Here is a 16,782-nt window from a genome sequence, read left to right on the forward strand (position 1 = left end):
CAAAAAAAAATAAATTAGTTTCTTCCACGCGGAAGACAGCAAATAAACTCGACTTGAATATTTGTAAAATTGCTGCGTAGATAATACACAATTTCTCTTGCGATGACTTTTTCCTCTTTCATCGTAATTTTTGTTAGATAACGAATTTTATTGGATATCAAGACGAACAAGGATAAGCCAAAGAATAAAATAATATATAGATCGACATAAATGCGAGAAAAGTAATTATTATCTTTCGTTATATCGAATTTGTACCTCTGTGAAATTAATATCCCATTTTCAAAATTTTATTATTATATTGTAATATAATTATTAATTAGGTAGTTCTGATTCATTTCCAAAGAGTTCTAAAGTAGCCCAACACAGTTCGAGAAGAACTGAGGTTAAAAGCAAAAAACAATTTAAAGAAAACGGGACGCCAACTCTATGTTTCCGTTATTTGGAAATTGATCTCACGACTTTTTTTCAATCAGAATATCGATTTAAATTATAATATTTTTAGTTATCCATCTTTTCGGATCCCTATCTTTTGCACTTAAGAACTCTTTTCGAAATTCTTATCGAGAATTATTGAACGCTTTAAAAACGAGTAAGCTGCAGAGGGGAATTGATTATATCGAAATTCTGAAAATGGAGTAGTGCTTAAATCGCAGAGATCAGAGATCAAATACGATAAAAATCCGGGACTTACTTCCCAACGCCAGGGCCAGATCCACCATGTATATCCAGCGTAACGTTTTTCTGCAAACACTCATGATCTTTTCGGTGCGGGACGCCGTTATGTTGTTGATGTCCTCCACGGTTTCCTCCGCCAACGTTACAGTGCTGCACCTCGTCAACTGCTCTGTGGATCTCTGAAAAAAAAGGAAGGAAAGAATTTGTTGAAAGATTGACACACGTTACTTGTGTTAATATTGACACAGGTTTAAACACTGCCAGAGATATATGAAAAATACGAAACGTAAGACGCAGTAATACACAGATTAGTTAACAGCGCGCGCATTCTCTTCCGAAATATCATGCTTTATATTATATTTTATTATATAATAGATAATAGCATTATGTAATCCTATAATCTCGAATTTCCTTACTCTCGGTGCACTATCTAGATTTCTAGATGATCAAATTGATCGGCCGGCTTGATTACAATTTATAATACATCGAGTAAACTATTACCCGCTGAAGTCACGCTTATGTGACTTCATATCGAAGTCCAAAAGACGGGGTGAGTTTTGTTAATGACGCCGATGACGCGTACGTGTGTCGACGGATTGAATAACATGATACATGAGTGTTGCTACATGCCGAATGCCGATCCGCGATATACCAGTCGCCTCGGTTTTCCACCGCAAGCTGCAGTCGCGCGAGATGCAAGCGAATTATTTTTTTTTTTTTTTTTTTTACGTGGCGGTGCGTTTTTCGTAAAGTGATCCCCTGTCAACGGATCGTTTCGACAACACAACTTAATCGAATTACGCTTCGTCGGAAAACATAAAGCAACTCGTTTCGTTGACCGTATTATCGCTAAATCGGTGTTATCGCTAACGAGAGCAGCGCAATAATTTTCTTTATCGTGGCTTGCGTATTAAAAATCGTTAAACGATATTGGGAAATATATATATATAATGTTTTTGTCGCTAATATAACAGCGGTTAACAGATCGCAGATGTTGGAAATTCTATCAGGCTGCTTGAACGTCCAACAGGAACCAACCTTTTAACGGCTTCTAGCCGCCCTTGGCATACTTGTCGCCCCCAAACATTAAGCTTTGTTATATCTAAATGTTCTAATGCGATATCACGAAACGATGGCTTTACTTACATTAACATGGATATCAATTTTCGCACGATTATACCAGCGTGAGAAAACTTCGGAGTTTTTGAAAAAATCTAAAATTTTGAACGTATTTTAATAGTATTTCAAACAGCATAATATATTTTATTCACACATATTATTCACATATTATTCACACATATACTATTTTAATAGTATAATATACCTTAAATTATACTATAAAACTTGAAAGAATAATGTTGTTCGTTCTCAAAATGAGAGGAAAAGAAGATTTATATTCACAATTGTTCATTTTATATGAAACGGCCAGAGCAATAAATATATATACCAAGTTACTTTTGAATACCGATCAAAATTATTGAAGTAGATATACTTTAGCATGCTTGTGAAAATAAAATAAGTGCGTAGGTTGAATGGTATATATATTTATCTCTCTTCTAAATCTTGAGAAACAGTCGCGTATACAAATAAGGTACTTTGTAGCGGGACACGAGCGGGACAAAGACGAAAATGCAGTCGTTACGCACGTGAATCACTATCGTTCTCAAAGAACAGAAACATTGCCCTTAAATTTCCTGCCACCAACGTCGCAAAGAAATTATTTCGACCACCTGTTGGATCTACGGCTTTCTTTCACGGCCTACTCCGGTCGTGGTATATACGTGCAACTCATCTAAATCACTTCAACCCGTGTTTTCTACTTCTTGGCAAAACATCGTTCATGAATTCGAATGGATTTGTCGTGTACTTCCGATGAAAAAAAAAAAAACAAAAAAACAATAGGTTGTGAATATGCTTTGACTAACAATAGCGGATGGGGCTAAGTCAAACCCTAATGTCACCTGGATTTAAAGAAATCCCTCTGTGACTCCCCGCTGGTTTATGAATTTAAGTCAGTTTCGGCCCAATGGTATGCACCGGACTTACGAGACTGCTCACCTTTTCTTGGACCCTTAGTTTCAAGCAACATACAGTCCCAGGATCCGTATCTTTTATGGGCTAATGCAGGACAGTGGACATAAAAAATATAGGACATAAAATGTGTATTAGAGGCTGTCCTCACCTTCTGTCCCGCATAATCGCGGCAATTCTTTTGCTCAGTAAGTTCGAGTTTGAGCCTTGAAGATCTTGTGAGGTCAATTCCAATTCTCAGTTTGTCTCTATTCATTGCCAAAAATTCCTTCGTCCTATTTGACAAAGGATTCTTAGCGGTTTGGATTGTTCGCACAGCCACCCACGGCCTCTGATGAGATCAGGTGCTTCTACCCCAAGTGACTCTTCATGGTTTTTTTTTTTACCAACAAAACAAGACATCGACAATCTGTTCAGCCGGGTCGATCTGAGTTCCTAGCTGTGCCAGCATATCGGTATGATTTGATTAATTTTACTCATCGGAAATTGTACATGTTTGCTTATACATCCTTAATATACAAGACATCTCATAAAGTTTGCACGAAATCTTGAAATTCTCCGTTTTTAATGAAAAATCCAGAGCGTAATATAAGCTTTCTTGAATTTTGAACCTCAATTATCTTATAATGTATTGTAATGCTTAAATACAATTTCTAACATTAAGGTCAATTTAAAATTAATTTAAAAATTTTGTAATATATTACGACTATTCAATTTTTCAAATCTTAATCAAAATTTTAATTTAAAAAAAAGTTTTTTTCCTTTTTTTTTTAATTTAAATGAATGCTTCTCTCTATTCTGTTCAATGTTGCTGAAATACAATGCACATATAGCGAAAACGTATAACTTTTAGCTGGCTTTTCCATCGCATTCGAATTTTACCGTAAATATATCCTTATACTTTATACAACTCGAACTTTTGCTGTAAATCCAGGATGCAATCTTTCGTCCATCGTAAAATAGAGGTAATAATAATCGAGCGTGTTCCGAGCGGAAAATCCGGCGATTAATCGGACGTCGTCGTAGATTGCGGTGCATCGATTAACGACACTTGTGCTCTAAAACGCGATAATATACATCCGCGTTTCGCGGAGGGGGACTAGGTGCGCGCAGCGCGTCCAACTCGGTCATCCACTATATGAAATAATTAAGGGGAAAACGACCGCGGGGCCCCGTTGGACAACATCAAGGGGTTTCGCGTATAACGCGAGGGGGCCAAACGTTGCGTACGCGTTTCTGCGACTTTCTGCGCATCATTTTTCATTAATCGCGTCAATTCGTGGCTCGCGGGTGTCGTTATTCCCCCTTTCCCATGATAAATTTTAATCTTTTTACCGTCCGCCGTATATATATTTGCACAATTCCAATCTCGCGCGAACGTTGCTCACCGATAAAATACGACCTATGCACGAAATCTTCTCCGTTTTCTGAATAAAAAATTCAGAGCGCGATATCTTTCTTTTTAACCTCAATTCTAATTTTAAACCTTAAAAATTAAATTAAATTAAATTAAAATTAAAAAATAAAAACGCAAAATGCAGTTGCAATACGATCTTCAGATCAATCTTCGATCGGTTTTCCTTCTGAATTTATCTTCCGTCCGAATTTTAATAAATATAGCAAGATAATTATAAAAGAACCTGTACACAGAAAAAAAAAGAAGTATCAAATCAACACTGATATACTTGTATGTACGCAAGAATATATAATCTTTTTATAAAAATTTCAACTTTTGATTTTAACTTCTTTTTTATTGAACTATATAAAACTTCGTTTAACTATGTAAATTTTTAATATAAATGACTTTATTCAAAGTTTTCTTCGTTTAACGCAATATAATCTCATTTCAAGATTATATATTGCATATATATACAAGCATATATCAGTGTTGATTTGACACTTCTTTTTTTATGTGTACGATTACATATTACAAAAAAATTAATTATTTTATTTATCGTCAAGAAGCTGATTATTAAAGTATCGAATAAACGAATGAACTTTGATTGCAATTAATTGGGTGCGAAGTATTTGTAAGAAACATTTTGTAGATTCTCTCATGTGCGCCGACGGCAGTAAAGAATTCAACAGATAGTTAAATCTGTCTTGAAAGCGATATTGCTGCACAATAGCGCAATCAATTTCGGCAGATCAGCGAACGACAGTTCCCACAATCTGATTCAAAAGTTTATAAATTGGAAAAGTTTTCATTAGCCTTTTAACGCGTCACGCGTGTATACGTATTAATATTAATAAACTGTGGTATAGTTTGATAAATTATGTAATAACTACTGCGTCGGATATTACGAGGTAAAAATTATCCGAGATACGACAGATAATGCGTTTTCTATCTATTGATAAATGGAATTATCTCTACAACTTAATGTGCAAACATACAGGTGCTATCGGCACCATTATTCGATGCATCGAATATAGTGCATGCACATTCCGACTACAGTCGTTGCTAGGAAAAAAAATGAATATTTACGTTCGGCCGCATTCGTAATTTTTCGACGCAGCAAGCGTAATAATCATTACGGTTAGCTATCTTTTCCAAAAGCTGTAATTTTTAGATATATGCCGATATACTTTTTCGTTATCGAGAATATCCGTTTTCACCGTTAAATAAAGTATGTTTACGGTCGATTTGTCGGTTCAATGTTCGGTGAAATACCGGCAACAAAACTGCCGTTGCATGTTGCAACAACGTGAAATAAAAAAAGAAAGAAGAAAGATATATATGACAATCGCGCCAGACAGAGATATTTTAATTATATAATAGCTGGCAAATGAAAAATTCGAGCCGTATTATGTTAATTAGTTACGCATGAAGCTGAATTATGTATATAAACGTGGTACATGGGCGTGCTAGAGGGCGAGATAAACAATACTAAATTTGCATATTTACCATAATTGTATGTACATTACGTTCATCTCTTACATTTTTTTACGGGCACGTCGCGTTTCCTTCTCTTCTAATTTTTTGACACGTAACTCTAAACTCCGTAAAAAAAATAAACTGAAAATATATTATAAAAAATATAAGAGAATTAGGACGCGACTATGAGAAATGCTCGTTATTTTTTGTTAATCTGATCTTCTTGAAATATATCGCTTTCGAAATTAGATTTTACGACAATAAGTCGGTAGAGGTACGTATTTTGCACTACCCCTCCCCCTCCAAACCTGTCAACGTTTTCATTGAGCTGTTGAAACAGGTAGACCGTACACAAGAGATGTGTACACACGTCCCACATAGAATCCAACCCAGAGCTAAGTTTGGAACGAAATGTTACAGGTCACGAGGCGCACTAAGCGCACGACAAATTATCATCGACTATTCTCAGCGATAACGCGAAGGAGTACCTGCGTGAGCTGCGCTCAATCCCAAGATCTAGAACTTATCATCGCGCATCGTTGTCGACTGGACTGACCACAGCTCGCTCGTCGGAGCGAACTTGATTGTCGCTTCTCACCTGGGCTGCTCGATAAACGTGGAACTTGCGAATTTGAGCGCGACAGCAAGGCCGATCGGAGTCGGTCAAGCTCATCGCCGAAACTCGTAAAAGGGCTTTAAAAAAAAAAAAAAAATAGTTTTGCACACAAAAAAAAATATGCACACGTGCGTCCGCGCAATCGATCGCGAAATCAGGATCGCGGCGGGTCGCGATCTCAGCGAGGGGATCTTCCGGAAGGTCTAACGAGACCGACGGTCAAGCTGCAACTGCTCGCCCGCCAATGAGCCGTACCTCGCATCTCCAATCAACTACTTCCTCGCAAGCTCAAATTAAATGTTCTCTCTACCCACCCTGCTTCCCCACTACCATCGCCAACCACCACCATCGCCGTCATCACCACCAACGTGGTTTGTCGTACCGTTGTCGCGGCTGCCGAACGGATTCTCCCGCGTGTTCTCGCTCTGCTCACGGTTTACGGTTGCGTCGCGCATTGTGCGAGTAAGACCCTCTCTCTATCGGGGGGCCCTTCGTATCCTCCGGCCCCCTCTCGGATCGTCGGACCCCAGGGTGAACGAGGTTCGAGTCGGTCGGATCCGAAAATGCGCCGCGTCGCATCGTGTGCAGATGTGCTCTCTGCCCTCATTCGACCTTTTCGGGGTCTTTATGTTGCGGAGACGAAAGGAAGAATTAATTCTTGCTTGTTTGATGGATTTATAAATGTATCGAGTTCGCGCGATGTGACGTTAATTTAGCTCGCGTATACATATATAGTTTATCAGATTCAATATTTAGTAATAGGAAATATATTGTAATAAATTATATAAATAAAATTTAATATAAAATATGAGAGACCTCCTTGTGTATAAAAAATATACTTAGAATTTCTAACTTTTTATTATACTTTAATTCCTTTTGAGGCCTTTTATATTGTGAATAAAAACATAAATTGTAATTGTTATTCATTACTAGACTTATATACAATAATTAATTCTGCGTTTATTTGTTTTTTAAATCTAGTATGTAATAATTAGATTTAACAATAATTATAGTTTAAATAAAGCCGACATAAAATGTCATATTAAGCAATATTTGTAAATATATTTTTACTTGTTTTTATTAATGCAATGTGCGTGTTTTTAATACAATATGCAAGTCTATTTTCAACATACGGCACAATATAAAAACAGACGGATGTAGAAGAAAATATTGTTTTGATATTTAAAGTAATCAAAAATACCGAAAATTCTTATACATATATAGTATAATTCTTATATAATAATTTAATTATTATAAGTCAGTTGTAATGTAGTTAGTAATTTAATATTTATAGTTAGCGCTGATCTTTTACATCGAAATAAGTACATCGTCACATAATCTGGTATATTATATAAGCACGCATAGTTGCACAATCGCAATCGATTTAATAATTGAATCTGATTTACTCTCTATACAGAGACAACGTAAGCTGTCCGATTTCATTTGCTCTCCCATCAATCGGATAATTCATTTCTAACAAAATAAATTATAGCGGTGCATTCATGTGTCAAATAGGTATATGAATTAAGTTGAAAAAGTCAGCAAAATCCAGTTTCTTCTAATTTACTATTTCTGGCAAGCAGAGCGATACAACAAGACCCAACAAGCTATCTTTCTTCGTAGATTTTTTCGCTTTTGTTGCAAATGTTACATATTATACCTTACACTTTATCAAACCTGAGACTAATGATATAGTTGACTCAAGTAAAATTTCAAGCACATTATCAATAGATATTTCTCGATGTCGTTTGTATATAAGATAGAAGATTATTATTTTATATTGATTAATGTGCAAACACAGAAAATTGGGAAAGTATCTTGTAATTCTACAGGAGTGCTTCTACCTCATTTGTTAGGAATCTCAAACAAACTATTTTACGTTTTAAATTGTTTACCAACTCAGAATTGATCTTTCCTTCAAAATGAAAATATTAACCGAGTTGCAACTTTACAATTTTCAAGTTTAAGCTAAACAAGCATATGAAAGTACTCGAATAACAGTATGTTGTACATATGCATTGCACAATAATGTTTGTACATGATAGCATGAGTTATATACATGCATGATCGCACGTCTAGATTAGCCGTATTGTCCTCTGAAAAGAGGCAGGAGCCAAAGAAAATAAAAGAAAAGTACAGCACGTCTAGATAAAATTTGTACATTTTTTAAGTCAACATTAATAGTGCGCACGCGCACGCAGATACACACATACGCAATAGTGTATAGAAATTGTTTATTAAAGTAAGAGATATATTACACATTATATATACGAAAGTATACAACAGTCATGTTCCAAAATTAAAATGTAAATTTTGCTCAGTTAATTTCGCCCAATCACTGCACGTGCCATACAAGTTATTTTCCTAATTACATCAAGATAAATCGCAAGAAATCAAAGACGTGTGAAGAAAAAGTAAAATGGAAGTTATAGTAAAATGGCAAGAATCATATGCAATTGCACAACCTATATATAGAAACAAATCTACTATGTATTCATTATATATAAAATGCAAAAAAAAAGATAATACATAACGTGGTGTATGGTCAATAAAAACAATTAACTAGGAGAAAAGGGTAAATATATTTGCTACACAGCAGCATTAATTATATTGAATTTTTAATATTCAGATTATTTAATATTTAACTATTTAATTTTTAATATACTTACAAAAAAAGTTTATCCAGAACAGTGCCGCGGAATATTAACTCTTTTATTCTCAAATTATTCAATAGCTACAAACAAAGTATTTGTTTATATTCTTTCGTTTAAGAACTTTTCTACGTATTTTATTTTTACTTTATTATATTATATGTATAATAGTTTGCATTGTGAAATTATTGTATATAATGAAAACCTTTATTTTTAACTTTGATAAGTCATAAAATATTTCAAGAATGTTATTTTGCAAGACTTTATTGTATTTATGATAACTCTTATCATCAAACCGTAACGACAATAACTAAAACATTCTATTTTACCTTATTTTACCGAGTTGTAAAATACGTATCAAGATACGTACATACGTGTTATCTATACAAACGTAAAATCGTGCGACAGTTGTAGAGAAGACTAAGGAACTAAAATATACATATATTTACCGATATGAGAATATAGACAGCAACAATATTTTATTTCATAATTCTAAATACGCAGCCATCATATGATGGCTACAATGGAAACGAAAAAGTTAAGAAATAATATAATTTTAAAATTTATTGCAAGGAAGAAAAGGTGTTGTATGATAAAATGGGCTAATTTCGTATCAATTCGATTGTTAGTAAAATCTAATTAAAAACTAATAAACAAAGTGACTCAGGCAGTAGCTGTATAATTTTGGCAAATTTATTTAATTTAAATAAGTTTCCGCGAAAACTTGTTTGTTTGCGATAATTTACGTGCGTAAAAACTTAAAAACTACTGAGATAGATGAGATCAATTTCAAAAAAAGAGGCTGATTAAAAAATCTATATTGTTTACGTAGATTACGTTCGTCCTTAATTCTAGAGTAGATTGCTAATCAACAGTCTTTTCTAACTAATCAGCAGTTTGAGGTATAATATGTATGATTATTAGGGTTCATATGAAACTAACCATTATTCTAATTAACTACTAACCGTTACTTCCGTAGACCAACCTCTTAATTAACCGTTAGGAGATCAGTGATTAGTAACGTACAGCGAACAGCGTATCTGAAGAAATATTATATATTCAAGAGAAGATGCTCATTCTCTCGAGAGCTTAAAATCGCGAAAGACGAAAGAAGAACTGAATCAACATAAATAAAAAATGAATAAAATTGATTTTCTCCGTAAAAAGTGGATTGAAATAAATCGATAAAAATTGATTTTGCGAAATCATGACAGTTCGAATCCCAAAAATTGGAAATTCTTGAGATTATCAAATTTCTTTTTCCATTTCCTCTATGGAAGATAAAAAGTATCGAGTATCTCATGGAAAACAAGTATCTATATATTTCTTTCTGTTGGCGTCTACCTACATCGTTAAATCGACGACAGAAAGATATAAAATCAGAAATTTCGAAACTAATCTCAAAACGTTGAAGGAAACAGGTATATTAAGCTATCTAAGCCAAATAAAAATTTTATATAGAATTAATTTGCTAATTATTTGCTATTTTTTGCTTTTAAAAGTAATTTTTTTGCTCCAGCTATTAAAAAATTACGAAGGGCTGGATAGCAAATAATTAGCAAATTAATTCCATATAGAATTTTTTGTGTTCAGAGAGGGTCGATTACGGTTCTTGAAACAAAGTGAAAATTACAAAAGTGAACAAATTTACTAGATTTCGACCAATAAAATCATAGATACCCTAGTGAATTTCCTCACTTTTGTAACTTTCACCTCGTTTCAAGAACCGTAATAAGCCCCCAAACTGGGCTTTTAGATAGCTTAATATACCTGAAGGAAAAGTGAGAGTATAAGCATTATTCTTTCTCGTTTATTTGTTAGATTAACGACATAACTCAGAAATCGTCATTTTTTAGTTGTTTGCAAAATTTTTATAATTAAAAACATTGAAACTTATCTTCTGGAAAATTTCGTTTTCTGAGTTGTGTTATTGTTGCAGCAAATGAGCGATTTATTGTACATAACTATGAATTTTTTTTTCCATTTAATTATGTATCTTTCAAGACTTTTGTTCAACATCTTTCAGATTTCTCTCGGAATGTCTCTCCTGTCCGCGGTCGAGCCATTTCATATATAAATCCGATTCCTTTTGCTTTTTATCAGCCGGGAACCGGGAACTCGTTCGCGCAATCGTAACCGCGCGAAGCGAGGCGCGAAACGGGAATTGCGGGAAATTCCAAAAGCACGTCGCGTTCGCGTCGCAGCGTCCGCTGCATATTCATGAGATGCAGCTAAATAAGAATTCTCAATCGCGCGCGTTCAAGGAGAATCAAGAATCAAGAGAAACAAAAAGAGAGAGAAAGAGAAAGGGAAAGAGAGAAAAAGAGAAAGAGAGAGAGAGAGAAAAGAAAAAATGACGTTTCCTCGACGCGTTTTCGATCGTTTCTCTTTTCGATCGACGCTCTTTTCTCTCGACTCCCTCGGGCGCGCGTAAAAATATGTGCGGAATCAAAAATTGAAAATATTCTCACCTCCATTCTCGTAAGCTTCCCAGCGATCTTCGAGTATCGCGAATAGCAGCGCGGTCAGCAAATATATCTCGAGTCGACGATATCCAGTCTACGCGGGACACCTGCTGTCCTGATCGCCAGAGGTTATCCTTCCTCGCGAATCGTTTACACTTTATCGGAGTAAAGTGGACGCGAAGTCCGCGGACGACGGTCCGGACGTAGCATGGGACCGAACCTGGGTCACATACGCATGACAGCACGCTGACACACACCGACTCAATACTGACACTACACTACTCGTACAGCACACTCGCAGCGTCCGCGTCACTCGCCGCGCGGTGATTCAACCACATCGGGAGGTGAAAGCGGGGGGGTCTCCACCCCCTCGAGTTCCCGTCGCGTCGCTGGCGCTGCGCGCTGCTATACCCAGTCCCAGTCCTTTCGGTTCCTCGGTATTCGCGGCATTCCGCGAACGGTCGGTACGGATGATATGTTCTACTCTCGCGTACCGACCATGTGTGCTTTCACTTTCTGCTTTCTGCAATTTTATATAAAAAATAAGACAAACATAATTAATTTTGAAAAACTAGATAGAAAAAGAGAAGAGTACAAAAAGGTTCAACGACAAAGCACAAATAATCTGCAACAATCAATAATGTGAAGCGCTTTTAAAAAAATTACAAAAAGAGAAAATATATGAATAAAGAAATATATACATATTTTTCAAGTAAACTTCAATTGTATATATCTTACAATTAATTCAAATCTTATTTGCAATGTATGATGTTATAAGAATTTCAATTGTGAAGGAATAAGATATTATTTGATGTCACGAAATTTATTCAAAAAGAACAAATCTGCTTTTTAAGCCGCTCACTTTGTGCTTTCTTCTATTTAAAATAGCGAAAGAGAAAAACTTTTCTCCTGCTCTTTCTGTCTTCTCAAATGTTAATTTAGTATACATTTATATCAATTTAATTTTCATATTTTAATTTATTTCAAATGTATCTTAATTTAATTCGTTTTTACGGAAGGTGGATATGATATCGAACCTGTGCAATTATCATATGCGTTTTACTTTGCATTTTGAATCTTTTTCTTTCCTCCCTTGCAAAATCTGAACAAATACCCATCTAATTATACAAAATAAATACAGAGAGAGAGAGAGAGAGAGAGAGAGAGAGAGAGAGATGACGAATGAAAGCGTTAATAAAACCATTGCAGTTAAAACGCATGCAGAGATTAAAAAACAGTGCAGAGTATACACATATAAAAAATATAAAAGAGTTCCCAACTTTTCATATTAAAATTTTTGTAGTAACCGCGGGGGGCCGGAAATTTTATTTCTGAAAATCATGTAAGAACAAAATATCTTCGTTAAAAAATTTCTTTACATTTATAACGTTGACATTTCTTGGCAAGCCGGATAAAAAAACCTGACGAGGTCGAATCTCGCTCGCGAGGAGCCGATAGATCGGGAGCCCCTGGTGCAGAAGATTATACTAACTGGAATTGCAGGAAACGCCTTTAAAAAAAAACGAACCTGCGGCGCAGCTACTCGCCGCGTTGACACTTGACACGCGGACAAGTGGGATGTGACAATAGGATTTCAATGAAACACCGACGGACGTCACCGACGGCCCTTGTTCTTCGATCGTTAGCTGCGCTATTTTACACTTTCTGTACTTGGGATGAAATAGGCGCGCAATTAGACGTGGGAGAGAAAAGGAGAAAAAAGGTATAAAGTGCATTTATATACATCTATACAAAGGGACGGGCCTCGCTGAGTTGCACGCTGGTTGCACGCTTGCGAGTGCTGTACAGCCGCCGGGCCGCCAGGCGCCGATCGTCGATACCGACAGCGATAATCGACACGCTGCGTAAGTGCGTAATCGTCATCAGGGGGGCCGATCCCTGGCGGCCACGACGAGCGTAACCGTCGCTGCTCGCCCGCTCTCGCCAGTCGCCGCCGTCGCTCGACTTGACACTCACTGACAGAACCGAGGAAGATGGCCGATATGACGGAGTCGCCGCCTCTGTTCGACACCAACGAGACGAAATTGGACGACCTGGAGGACGACGACGAGGATATCTTCGCGTCCGCGCTGCAGGTATCATCAGCGACCAGCGATTAATCTTTTACGAGCAAGAGCAAAAAAAGAAAAAACGTATATATATTGTAATCCCGACGAGCTCCTGTTCCGCGATGCTGCGAGAATGATCTGCATTCGTTCGTAGTTGCGCGTAGTTGCGCGAGATTCGATATTAACACTTCACAAAAAACATACATAATAAAAATTCACGGGTCTCTGCGAGAAAATTGAGCGTATTCGCGTTCGTTTTGCAGGAACAGAATCAACTGGAGGATGCGTCGCCTTACAACGGAGTGTCCAAGGTCCAGGCGGAATTGCCAAAGCTGTCCCTGCGAGACGTGCCAGAGGAGAATTCGTTCTCCTCGATGTCCAGCCCGGCTCCGGGTCCCCTGAGTCCTCCGCTAGGACCGATGAACACGGATATCGGTGATCTTCACGATGTTCCTATCAACGACAACGCGGACCGTCTGTCTACAAACGTTGTTCATTCTCGATCTTTAGAAGAGGTACGCATTGGATTGCGTAAAATTTACGATTGTAGCTTTACATTGTGCTACTTATTACGTGCTGTATTTGCACAGGTCCCGGCAGACACGTCTGAAGTTTTCCTGAAGATTACCGTTACCTCGCCTCAGAAAATAGGTGACGGAATGGGTGCCTATGTCGCGTACAAAGTCGAGACGAGAACGAATATGCTTATTTTTAAGAAAAGGAACTTCAGCGCGATTCGGCGTTTCAGCGATTTTCTAGGTCTTCACGATAAATTGACGGAGAAGTATCTCAGGAACGGCAGGATAATCCCACCGGCCCCAGAAAAAAGTGTAATTGGTAGGAATGTGAAATTTATTTTTGCTCGGTTTATTCGCGGTTGTAGAAAAGTCGTCGAGAAACGTGAATTATGTTAACAGGAACTACGAAGATTAAAATGTCCGGCGACAAGAGTCAGGAACAAAATTCGAGTTCCACTGAATTTCTCGAGCGACGTAGAGCAGCCCTCGAGAGGTATTTGAACAGAACAGCTGCACATCCAGTTCTGAGTATTGATCCTGATTTCAGAGAATTTTTAGAAGCTGGTAAATGATAATTGTTAACATGCCAAGTTACGTGCCACTTTTAATAAATGATTAAATCCTTTTTCGACTAATATCAATGATTCTTTGTTTTTTAGATGTAGAATTGCCCAAGGCCACTAATACGTCTGCATTGAGTGGTAAAGGAGTAATGCGGCTTTTCAACAAAGTCGGGGAAACGGTTAATAAAATAACATACAAAATGGACGAGAGCGATATGGTGAGATTCCTTCAATGTAAACATATTTCTTCTTGCATGTATTTTCTATGAAGTATCGTGAAACAATTTTTTGTTGCTTGCAACAGGAGGGTAAGGTACGTCCATTTGAAATCATCGTGTGGAGATTCGTTGTTTATCGCGTATTTTTTAAATTTAAGTCCACAAGGCTATCGATCAAATTATCATTGATTCTTATCACAATATAATATCGTAAAAATATATATTACAATAATTTATATCAGTACAGTTCAAAAAACAACGATATATACCAATTGTCATGCGTGATTATTTGTTACTTGAAGAGAAATGAAGTGAATAAGAATCTGTATTCTTTTGCAGTGGTTCGAAGAGAAAACATCGCAGATAGATTCCCTTGATATTCAGTTACGCGCTTTGCATTCCGCGGTCGATTCCTTAACGAATCAAAGAAGGGAATTGGCAAACTGCACTGGTGCTACGGCGAAGTCGATTGCCGTTCTTGGTCACGGCGAGCCGGGAGCGTCTCTTGGCAGAGCTTTGGCGCAACTGGCCGAAACTCTGGAGAAGGTGGAAGTGATCAGGAAGACGCAAAGCAACAGCGATCTCTATCAATTTGCAGAAATGTTGAGGGATTACGTCGCGCTTATTGGTGCAATTAAAGTTGGTGTTTATCATTTACGATTGCATTTGTGTTTTTGATGTTTTTATATTTTTTTCTACACACAACGTTGCTTTACAGGATGTTTTTCACGAGAGAGTGAAAGTCTTTCAAAATTGGCAACACGCCCAGTTGATGTTGAATAAGAAACGAGAACAGAAGGCGCGACTCGAGCAATCAGGCCGTACGGACAAGACGAGTCAAGCAGCTACCGAGGTCGTAGAATGGGAGGCGAAGGTGGATAGAGGCCAGGAAGAATTTGACAATATCTCGAAGATGATAAAGGAGGAGGTCGAACGCTTCGAATTAGTCAGGGTGCGGGATTTCAAGAAGCAGCTGATTGAATACCTGGAGTCGATGCTGCAACATCAGAATCAACTCGTTAAGTACTGGGAGAGTTTCTTACCGGAGGCACGAGCGGTGGCGTAAAACATTCCGTTGAAAGCGAAAGGAAGCGATTATTACGATAATAAGGCCGATACCTACCGTGTAACGCGAAAGAAGAAACTTCTGTGATGTTCGTCGGGACAAGTTACTCGTTCGGTATCAACGATTGCGGCGTATCTTATCGAGAGAATTCTTGGGCTTCGTCAAGAAAGAAGCTCTTCCTCTGTTCCTGCTTTGTTTCAGTTTACATATGAAATGAAATAAAGCAAGAACAGAGGGAGAGCAAACGTGCGGTTCGGGGGTATGCCGGTTCACTGGAAGTGCAAGAAGCGAATTATATCCTAATTAGACGAACGTAACTAGAAGTCTCAAATTTTTATTACATTTCAATTATTGTCAATATATAATATATTCATTCTTTATGATTACTTTATATCCATATTATACATACATTATACGTAATATGAAATATTATACAATTTGTTAAAGAATGTTACTAAATAATAAAGATCAAGTATGGTTATATAAGTGTCTCTGTCTGCGTTCCACGCGTTTAGCAGGATAAGATATGTATTTACAGGCCTGAAAAATTAGAACTCTTACGTTTGGTAAAACAACTTTGCGACGAGTGGGACGAGTACGTTTAAATTTTGGAAGAGGAAGGGGAAACGTTTAAGCGTAGAGTTTAAAAATTGCAGCTAAGAGGCTAATTCGTCATTTTATTGGGACGCAATTGAAAAAAAAAAGAAGGTAACGCAACAGGTGCGCATTTTCGAAGAGGGAAAGAGGAAGAAATAAAAGAATGCGTAACTAATATGAACAGACTGTATTTGTAGTTGCATTATATTTTCTGCAATTACAATGAAATAATTGAAGAAGAAAGATAAACGGTTCAAATGGTAGATCTTTTCTTTGTAATTGGACTGTTACATTTTCAACACTCAAAATAAAATAGATGTATTCGATTAGGCAAAAAGATAATTAATTTTAAATTAAAGAGAAAAAAAAGTAAAAATAAAAAGCACGAAAAGTCCAGCTGAAAAGAACAGATCACTTGGCAGATGTTATAACATATGT

General features: G+C 36.8%; 2 protein-coding genes across 3 annotated transcripts in view; one reads left to right on the plus strand and one right to left on the minus strand.

Moving 5' to 3' along the window:
* Positions 1 to 11,721, minus strand: part of LOC143900826 (phospholipid phosphatase 1) — a 29,992-nt gene extending 18,271 nt beyond the window's left edge. The window contains exons 1-2 of one of the 2 annotated variants that reach the window (XM_077412567.1): positions 11,320 to 11,721; positions 692 to 854 (exon numbers count right to left, since the gene is read on the minus strand). In XM_077412567.1, the coding sequence (XP_077268693.1) occupies positions 692 to 854; positions 11,320 to 11,325 (169 nt within the window). In that variant the 5' untranslated portion in view covers positions 11,326 to 11,721. Of the gene's footprint in view, positions 1 to 691; positions 855 to 6,069; positions 6,718 to 11,319 lie in introns of those variants that run through there. The other variant, XM_077412568.1, reaches the window with a different exon arrangement.
* A 1,332-nt stretch (positions 11,722 to 13,053) lies between these two features.
* Positions 13,054 to 16,233, plus strand: Snx1 (sorting nexin 1). Its single transcript, XM_077412563.1, has 7 exons — positions 13,054 to 13,409; positions 13,646 to 13,897; positions 13,973 to 14,219; positions 14,300 to 14,464; positions 14,560 to 14,681; positions 15,021 to 15,320; positions 15,400 to 16,233. Exons 1-7 carry the CDS (start codon positions 13,308 to 13,310, stop codon positions 15,745 to 15,747), a joined length of 1,536 nt encoding a protein of 511 aa, XP_077268689.1. The 5' UTR covers positions 13,054 to 13,307; the 3' UTR covers positions 15,748 to 16,233.
* The last annotated feature ends 549 nt before the right edge of the window (positions 16,234 to 16,782 follow it).

This window comes from Temnothorax americanus, unplaced genomic scaffold (genome assembly GCF_048541705.1).
Source record: "Temnothorax americanus isolate GAGA-0224 unplaced genomic scaffold, ASM4854170v1 Scaffold30, whole genome shotgun sequence".
NCBI classification, from domain to species: domain Eukaryota; kingdom Metazoa; phylum Arthropoda; class Insecta; order Hymenoptera; family Formicidae; genus Temnothorax; species Temnothorax americanus.

Excerpts from the sequence above, each read along its gene's own strand:
- Snx1 (XM_077412563.1), top strand. The coding sequence starts at position 13,308 with ATGGCCGATATGACGGAGTCGCCGCCTCTGTTCGACACCAACGAGACG. Across the intron at positions 14,220-14,299 it reads CCCAGAAAAAAGTGTAATTG|GAACTACGAAGATTAAAATG; the intron begins GTAGGAATGTGA and ends TTATGTTAACAG. Across the intron at positions 14,465-14,559 it reads CAGAGAATTTTTAGAAGCTG|ATGTAGAATTGCCCAAGGCC; the intron begins GTAAATGATAAT and ends TTTGTTTTTTAG.